Source organism: Mastomys coucha, unplaced genomic scaffold (assembly GCF_008632895.1).
Source record: "Mastomys coucha isolate ucsf_1 unplaced genomic scaffold, UCSF_Mcou_1 pScaffold1, whole genome shotgun sequence".
Lineage (NCBI taxonomy): Eukaryota > Metazoa > Chordata > Mammalia > Rodentia > Muridae > Mastomys > Mastomys coucha.
Genome location: NW_022196891.1, coordinates 12,878,607 through 12,888,598, shown reverse-complemented (window position 1 = coordinate 12,888,598; position 9,992 = coordinate 12,878,607). Strand labels below are relative to the sequence as shown.

Sequence of the window (9,992 nt, the reverse complement as noted above, 5' to 3'; positions counted from 1 at the left end):
TCTCTCTCTCTCTCTCTCTCTCTCCCTCTCTCTGTATGTGTGTGTGCTTGTCTTTCTGTATGTATCTCTATATCACATACCTACACCAAACAACTAGTAAAATATAAATGTGTTGCATATGTCTAAAATTTTTATTGTTTTGACAGCAAAGTCTTTAAGAGTGGAAAATACGTGAGAGTGAAAGTTGACAGTCTAAAATTGATCAGATTCATATTTCAGAGTTGACTACCCAGAAAGAATCAATAGCTGATATGTTGAAAATTTGAGAATTAATGGATAAAGATGAATACTGAATGTGACCAGATACAAAGATATATATGAACTTGTAAATAGACTCCAGAAGTGTAAAAATATCAAGCTGCAAACTTTTAAAAGAAATCTATAACCAGACACATAAAATTGCACTTCAACAATATACCCTCCCACTAAGTTTCTTATGCATAAGAACATATTATCAAAGCAGCTGTGTGTTCTGGGCATATGTTATGTTGCAATTTTCAAAAGTAGAACCAACTGAAGAGATTTCAAGTACAAAGAGACAACAGAAAAGAGGTGTAATAGTGGCTACTTCTGCATTTCAAAGAATGGCAGTGACTGGGAAGCACATCTGTGATGTTCTCAGTGTGATCCCTTCTCATATGAACAGTTGCTAGCTCCAGTGATAACATCATGGATGCAGAGCTCAGAGAAGTGTGCATTGGAAGTAGTCATAAGCCAGTGCTCTTGCCACTATAGCCACCCAGAATGCAGTTGTGCTTTCTCTCCCTCTCCCTTTGCCCTCTACCTCGCCCTCTTATCTCTCCCATTCCCAGTCTCTATTCCTTTCCTTCTGTCCCTTCCCTCTCTCACCATCTGACATATCTGGCTATTTTCTGAAGAACAAAATGATCTTCTTAGAGTCAAGATGAGATAAATGCATTCTTTCAGATAAAATTATATAATTCAGAGACTTTAAGACAGAAAAATAATATATCAAAATGAGTTGGCTCAGAAAAGAGAAATTACATTTTGTGCAAAGGAGAAAGATCTAAGATATGGAGGAAAGGATGTAAAACCTCACCAGGACCACCTTAGTGAACGAGGACAAACAGCTTCAGAAATTGGACTTTTATTGTTATGACTATTATTATTATTAGGCTTGGGGCAGGTGAGAAGTGAGCCCATCATGAAACCATTTATATTGATGGATTCATCTGACTTTCACTTGGAAATCTTAAATTGACATTTTCTTGACTTATTGTACACTCACATTATGTTCTAGAGATGCTATATTCTTTATAAATCTAGAAGACTAGAGAAACAATTGGTCATTTCTTGTCCCACCAAAGCTGTTACACTGCACAACTCATTTCCTACAACATTTTTTCAGAGACTATTTCCTCTCTCTTGCAAATCTACATTCTGTACATGAGTCAGAACAGCTTCAACATGCTAATCAATGATTAGTAGGTTAACCAAAGCACCCCCACATAGCCTACAAAGACCCTCAGATTTTCTGAGAAGTTATTCCAAAACCTGATATTAAGACTCAAAATTAAGTGCATTCCTGCTTAAGATATCCAAAATTGTCAGTGTTTTATAAACTGTACTATATCCAGCAGAACCAGAGAATATGGATATTTAAAAAAAAGTAGGAAATAACATGGCAGTCAGAAGTCCAAACGTACAAATAATTTCAAAATCTACAAACGACCTACAATTTGTTAACTTCTAAAGCATAGCTACTCAGACATTACAGATAATAAAATACTTGAGCCAGGGAGATGGTTACTTGAAGATTTGACTTTGCATCATCATATAAAGCCAGAGGTAGTAATACAAATGTTTTTACAGCATGATGTACAAAGAACAGAACAACAAATCCTATCTCAAACCATGTAGAACAACAAATACCTAAAGTTGTTGATCTCTAAAAGCATACAATGCCATCTACTTGTCCAAGGTCATACATGTGAATGTGTACACACACAAAACATTACACACATGTATGCATGAGCAATAAGTAAAATAAAACTCAACTGTGTTTTACACAAGATCATAAGGAGGATTTAAAAATTAAAAAAAATATTCAAAGGAAAGGATGAGAAAAATAATATAAATATGACCAATGCAAAGAACTATTGTCTACATTAGTTGTATGCAAAATATATTTAGTAGCTCAGAAGCATTGTTAAAGATCAGATATCACTGAATATATCCAATTCTTCAGGAAAATATCAAAAGTTCAGTGTTGTTCAAGCAATACATATTTTCAAATAGAAAGTGAAAATTCACAAAGCCTGCATGAAAACAAGAAGATTCACACTTGTAATGGAACTTTCAATTCTTCAGCTTACCTTCGTATTTCATTCCCTTACCTTAAAACTAAGAAGATGTAAGTAAAAAGCTGACTATCTAAAAAATAATAATAATTATAAAACAAATTAAAATGTTATTTTGCTTTATTACTTGATTACCTTTCTCCCTGGATTACTAACAATTCACCAACAAATTACTGACTGCAAATAACTAACCATTAATCATGAACTAACCAATTAATAAAGCAGATGTGAATGGGACCTTGTATCATTGGGACCTTGTATCATTGCCGTGTGTATGTTTTAGTATATCCTGCTTCAAAGCCTATATCAGGACTACAGATGGGAGTGAAGTCTTCAGATGTGAATGACTGAGCACGCAGAGATGAAAAGTTCATGAAGTTTAACAACATTCAGTGAAAAGCATAGAAAAGAAAAACAGACCTGTGACTTTGCCTAGGACAAGTGACCTCAGTGTCCGGAACTCAGCTTCTGGAGAGAAGTTATAGCTGAAGAGTTGCTGATCCACCTGTAGGAATACAAAAGAAATTCATAAGCCCAGGGTTTGAGAAAACAGAAAGCAATCCGATCTGTAAACCACTTACAGTCTCACCCACGATAGGCTGCTCTCTGGAATTCTCCCTCAAGAGAAATTCAAAATGATCTAGCAGTTGTGCAATGATACACATAAAGTACCTTTTCTTTCCTCCTTGTAAAATAGGATCTTTCAAGATCTTCCATTTCCTTAGAAACCCTACAAGGCTATTGTCTTGTTTTTAATCTCCCCACTGGGAACTGTTCATAAGATTCTTCTCTGAAAATAAGTAAGCAGAGAAGTCCTTGGGTACCTGCTCTGGGACAATGAAATGGGACCAAGCTATGCTGCCCATTCACATTGTTTCCTCCCCTCTAGCTCTTACAGCCACCACCATTTCTTTCCCTCCATATCCCTGACCTTTCATGTGTGGGCTGTAGAATTTCCTACTCATAAAACATAATTTAAAAGATACTGGAGGTGAGATTGCACACATTACTGCCATTTACAAGGATGGCTGATCACCTCACGCTGGAAGGCTGAACAGAAGTCACTGCTGGATTTTCCAGGCCTTGGTTTCTAGGGTGCTTCTTTGGTAATCACCCCTGGCTTCATATACTGCTGATTCTAGCTTGCCACCCTCCTCTTTACCCTTCCTGGACTGCCCCACCAATCTATCTCCATTTTTCTCAATCTAGTCAGATCCAGTTGATTCTTTCAATCTCTATCATTTGAGAAAGCATGTGCATGTGTATATTATTTAAACATCAGAAAACAAACCCAGGTGTCATTCCTGAGGTGCCTTCCACTCATTGTCTGAGGGAAGGTTTTTGTTTGACCTAGAACTTGACCAAATAGACTAGGGTACCTGGCCAACAGTCTACCAGGAAAGAGCATGCCTCTACCTCCTCTCACACCATCACAGGTATTACAAATGTATGGTTGTCATTACTTCTAGATTATTTTAAGGTTTCTGGGGATTGGAGCTCAGACTCATATCCTCATGCTGGCAAGGCAAATGCTTCATTAACTGGGCCCTACCCCTGCTTTCCAATCTCCACTCTGAACTTCCAAATGATACTATTCTCATCATTTTATAGTACAAAGACAAAGGAAGGTGTAAAGAAAGAAAGAGACACAGCCATAGGATGAGGTGAGTGTGCTCTGCCTGGGAAAAATCAAAGGGATCAGGACTAATACCTAATTTTTCCATCTAGTTCCTCCATCCACAGCTCTCAATCTACATACATCCACTGAGTGTCTCTCTTTAGGAAACTCCTCCTGACCTTGTAGTTTATCTCATAATGTAGTCCAAACTATTACCCATAGTGTGTTTGTTTAATGATATTTCATTGGGTTTTTTGTTTGTTTGGTTGGTTTTTTGGTTTTTTTGTTTTTATGTTTTTTTCCAGACAGGATTACTCTGTATATCTCTGGTTGTCCTAGAACTCACTTTGTAAACCAGGCTGGTCTCGAACTCAGAAATCTGCCTGCCTCTGCCTCCCAAGTGCCAGGATTAAAGGCTTGTACGACCACTACCCAGCTCATTGTTTTTTCATTAGACTACAATATTTCCTATCTGATAAACATTGTATAAAACAGGACATAAATGTATACTTCTGAATGTCATTCTCCTTACAATGGTATGAAATAGATCAATCTAGTGACATAGAAAGAGAAGTAACAATGATGAATTACTCAACCAAGACACACAGTAGTACATAAACAATTTTGCATAGCTATGTTGTTTCTGGACTCAAGATCCCAGCCTGTGTCCCCAAGTAGCCAAATTTGCCTAACTGTCCTTGAAAAGACAATTTTAAATGCCAAGTTGTAGAGAGAGGGACATGCAGGAATGCTGGGGATTTTAGTTGCTGTAGTTATAATCATCTGGTCTTTCTTTCTGACAGGTGTCTAGCATTCCTGAAAGGCTCCATACAGGCTGACCTAGGACTAAGGATACATGAAGATCTGCCTTTTGCTGTTGTTGTGTTTGTCTGTTTGCTTACATCAAACAACTTTTTCTAGATGAGCAAGAAAGAATGTATGTATTATGAATGTAATATTTGTATATATGTTTATATACATATATTTCTCTATATACATAAATAAGGGTGTGTGTGTGTGTGTGTGTGTGTGTGTGTGTGTATGGGTGTGTGTGTGTGCTTGGGCTGGGGGTATAATGGCCACAAAGACAAACATGCTATCTTCCTGGGTCAACAAACTGACTTGATAAAAACATAAGGTCATTTCTTTAGTCTTTTCTGCTTTCTTCAGCATTTTGCAAATAACAAGTGGCTGCATCCATCACTGGACAGGACTGTAAGGAATTATCTTACATTAATTAATGTGTGAAGATCCAGGCCACTATGAATGGAGTGAGTAAATTTTTGTTCATGCCTCCTCAGAAATATTTCACACAACACTCCAACAGTGGGTTCTATAAAAGTAACATCATTCATGCCTGGAGTAGTATCTTTTTTTTTTGTGTAGCATGCTGGGACTAAGGAGAAGAAAAGTGTAATAATTAATCCTGATTGTCAATTACAAGAAATTCTGAATCACCATAGAAATAAATGTTTAATCCTGTCTGTTGGGGTGAGTTTCTAGATTGGATGAATTTTGGTGGAGAGACATACCCCAAATAAGTGCAACACTATCCCAAAAGCGGGGGTTCTGGTATAAATAAAAATGTAGAAAATGAGCTGAGCACCAGCATTCCTCTCTCTCTGCTTCCTGACAGGGAGCAGAATTTGACCAATTGTCTCATGCTTCTGTGGCAAGGATGGACTGTACTCTGAAACTGCAAGCCAGAAGTCATTTAAGCTCTTTTTTTAAGGCGTTTTCACGGCAAATAATAAGGTAATTCACATGGAAGATTCACTTTGGAAATTGGTATATATTGACCTTTCTAAGAAATTTGGCAATATTACATCTAGCAATCTGAATAATTGATGAGAAATGTATTTCTTCTTTTGAGCCAGAAAGACTTTTGTTCGATTGTTTGCTTTTGGTGCATTCAGCAATTACTTGGTTTGTACTTCAGATGATTATTTAGTGAATCTGAAAGGTGTTTAAAAGGCTAGAAGACAGAAGGATTTTGGAGCTATGCTTGTGAGAAGGCTATGAGATCTGACTCATTAGGTAGTAGGGTGGGCCTTAGAAGGCTAGACTATTGAATTCAACCATGGGAGAGACAAAGAGAACAAACACAAGTTCACATGCCAAGATAGGAGGAAACGGGCTAATGCGAATGTGTGTTGATTGACTTTTTTAAAGGATAGGGAGGTCACAGAGAAGGAAAAGAGAACAAAGTCATCCTTTGAAAAAGATAGCATTGCATTTGTTGGTAGCAAAGAAAGAGGATAGGATTTGACATAACAAATTTGGAGGATACAGAGGACTGGATTAAACTTATCTAAGCAAAATCTTGATTGTTATTAATATTCTCACTGATAATCAAAGAGAAGTAGTTTAGACTTTGTCTGGACTTTATTAACATCTTCCATATTCTTCTGTTGCCTCTTTATATAGAGTCACTAATATTTTACATAAGCCTACCACATTTTTCCTCAGGCAGTTCTCCCTGTGCACACATAAATCCTTCAGAAACCTTCTCTGCCTTTTCTATCCAGGCAGCTCCTCTCGGTCTAAAAGATCCAGTTTGTACTAGGAAGTAAGTAGTAATGTATAGAGGAGACATATGCCTTCCCAAGGACTTGTATATGACCTGTGCCCTCTTCTGTTCCTATTCCTACTTCCCCTATAGTCCTTCTACAGTTTCTTTTCTTTCCTCTTTGTGTGCATAATTTTTGTTACTCATTCTGGTTAACAGCTGATTAAACTTGAGTACAGCTACAATCTCCCATTCTTCCTCCTCTGTAGTTTCTGATGTAGCTCTGGTTGGGAGTTCAAGAATTTGCACTTCTAGCACTTTCGTGTGTGAAGAGAATGTCAGTGGGGAACAAGGAACATGCAAAGGGCTTGGCTAGACCATGGGTCTTCTCTGTACTCCAGTATGAGGCCTCCTGGAGCTTAATTATGTTTAATAGAGAAACCTTGGCATGTAGGTTGTGTGGAAAGATGAGAAGTGAAATACCTGAATGGAAAGTTCTGGACCATCTCGACTAATCTTCACGTGATGCACTCTTCTATCGGCCAGATTCTCTGTGCTCATGTTGAACACTTGACTTTCATCCTTGCTTAGTCGATATCGAACCTGTAAACTTCCTTAAAGGAAAAAAGAGGGATTAGAATTAAAGAATAGCAAGAACAACACAGAAAGACATCATGTAATCAAATTATTCATACAATGGTTATTTCTGTTTTCTGGGCCTCAGTGACTTGGCATTAAGTTTTTCTTAACCTATATATTCATCAGAGTTCAAATACAAACTTCTGAATATAGAAAATGATTAAAGTGAGTTTGTTTCTCTATTGTTATTGTTGTTTTATGAATGTTTGTGTGCCATTTTAAATTAAAATTCTAGTTTAAGGTCAACACAATGGTGTAGACTTATAATCTCAACACTCTACAGGCTGAAACAGGAAGGTTAGATTGGACTCAACAGTGAGACCCTGCCTCAAAAAAGCATCTAGAAAGAAAGAGAAAGGGGAAAGAGAGGGAAGAAAGAAAGGAAGAGAGAGATTAAAGGGAGGGAAGAGGAGGGGGTTGAAAATAAGAGATCCACATTGACAAGCACACCAACTGAGCAATTTGGTAACCGGAATATGAAAACATGAAGATGACATGGTTAGTCTCCTGACATGGTTCTCCTGCAATGCTGTTATTCCTTCTGAGCCTGAGAGAGAGAAGAACTTCCTGTTTTCATCCTCTGGAATGTAATGTAATATCTCCAGTTCAAGCGCAGTCTGCCAAGGCCACCAATCTAAACCTTCATGTCTCCTTAGGAAATTCAAATTTTATAAAGCGAGTATTTTTTTTAAGTACCTGTTCATTAGCTGCAAGATCAGCAAACCAGTGGACTGAATTTTCACATAATCTCTCAGCTGGCATAATGGAAGGAAACTAAAGGGGATTTTAGGAGAGTCCAGAAAGGCATATGAAGAAGTCCTTTCATTTCTTGCCTTGCTTTGTGTGAGGAGGGAGAAGAAGATTGGAGGGGTCCAGGAAGACAAGGCATTACAGCATAAAGAAAGTAGCTACTACAGCATGAACATTCTTTTCCATTTAAAATCTCCCTTATATGAAAACATGACATGGAAGACAGACATCCTTAGGCTCACTCAGGCATGTGTTCACTTCCGCTTTCCAACATGGCTGACTGAGACAGTTGAACAGAGTAGCCCAGGTGCATAATACATGACTCTACTACTGTGCAGCACTACTCAGCACAGTTGGAATCTTCCCCAGACATCAAGAAATCTCCTTGAGTACACAAGAGAACAACAAAGGTTGTGAAGAGCATACAGTGTCATACTATGAGGAACATGAAAGAGAAAAGTACATTGACTCAAATTGGGCCAAGAAGATGGGCTGTAATCATCCCTTCACATATTCACGTTTGTTTGACATTCCTCAATGCACTCAGTTCTTTTCATTGCTGGCAATCATGGGAAACAACAGGTATGCATTAAAGACTGATAACCTTAGTCATTGTCCCCCTACTTGAATTCCCTTTTCCTTTCTCTGAATCCTTCTGGGAAAGTCAATATTCACTGGCTTTCTCTTTCCTAGGGTTCTATATCCCCACACTCCTCCCTCAAACTTACTCAATGATAAACACTTTAGGTTTATAGTCCCAGAGGTAGCAGACTGTCACAGGGAATGCACTGTAAATATAATATACTAAAGAATAGGCTAAGTGCCAGGTCAGAATTGCATCGAGAGCAATGCATCATTCTGGATTTAACTCCCACGTGGTCTCACTTTTCTTCCTATTGCATGTCAGCAGTACTGTGAATCCAGAAGACACCTCCTCAGTGCAAATATGTGCAGAGATTTGCTGCTTATAATATAAAAATTTAAAATAAAATGATTTTTTGAGATGCAGTTATCTCTTCTTTTGCAAATATTTTCCTGAATAAACATTTGTAATAGAATGCACTACAGTCTCCAAAAGTATCCCATAAAATTTTAGTGAGCCTTTTTAATGTTGAAGCATTCAAATTCTATCTTCTTTTTATTCCGTTTGTTAAATAATTCTGAGATAATTCTAGGTTTCATTCCCCCTCTCACTCTGTTTGTGTGTGTGTGTGTGTGTGTGTGTGTGTGTGTGTGTGTGTATGTGTGTATGTAAATTACAACTTAATTTAGATATGGGGAGATGGTAAGGGTTTTTAACTAATTGGATTCAATCCCTGGGTCCTACAAAGTCTAGAGAACTGACTCACAAAAGTTGTTTTCTGAACTCTACACACATGGCATATCACACTACATACTCATACAGAAACACATAATGAATTTATTAATGTGATAAAAAGTCTTCCATTGAAAATGACAGTGCAAAACTTATACTAAAAATAAAAAACAAAACAACAACAACAACAAAACCAAACACCTAGAATTATGATAGTGATGAGGATGCTTCTTCAAAGGAATTATATTCATATCCTAAAAAATGACCACATCAAACTAGACAGAATTGCATCAGTTGCCTTTGTAAAAGATATTTCATCATGGCTGTTTTCCTAAGTTCCATGTTCATCTAGAAAACTCTTTGATTCCCCCCCCCTCAATTTACAGATAAAATAAAAGAACAAAAAAAAAAGTTAGGAATTGAAAAAATTTTAAATGTATTTATTTAATAATATTTAGAGTGAGATGGTACAGAAACTAAATCTATCTGCCTCTAAATGCCATTGAGTTCTTTCAGAATGCAGCAGACCCAAGTAGCCAGTCCTTCCTGTATAGAAGGTCTTTCAGTGCAAGATTTTTTCTTTTTAGGTTCCTTTCCCCTCATCCTTCATATTTGCAAATAATGTTGTTTCTCTTGGGAAACTACTTGGATTCTCCAAAATCATAGGCCTATTCTCATCTTTATCCAAACATACACTGGTGTATTGGATGTAATTTGTAAATTCTCTAAAAGTCAATACATAATGTTTGATGTGTGTGTGTGTGTGTGTGTGTGTGTGTGTGTGTGTGTATGTGTATGTATGTATGTGTATATGTAATATATATGTATATATATATATAT

General features: G+C 37.2%; 1 protein-coding gene across 5 annotated transcripts in view; it reads right to left on the bottom strand.

Annotated features, from left to right (window-relative positions):
* The window catches only part of Cntnap5 (contactin associated protein family member 5), a 910,241-nt gene that overhangs the window by 59,184 nt on the left and 841,065 nt on the right, over positions 1–9,992 (bottom strand). For all 5 annotated transcript variants that reach the window (XM_031380047.1, XM_031380056.1, XM_031380065.1 and 2 more), the window contains 2 exons: positions 6,932–7,062; positions 2,742–2,826 (listed from right to left, as the gene is read on the bottom strand). In XM_031380047.1, coding sequence (XP_031235907.1) covers positions 2,742–2,826; positions 6,932–7,062 — 216 coding nt within the window. The remainder of the gene's footprint in view (positions 1–2,741; positions 2,827–6,931; positions 7,063–9,992) is intronic.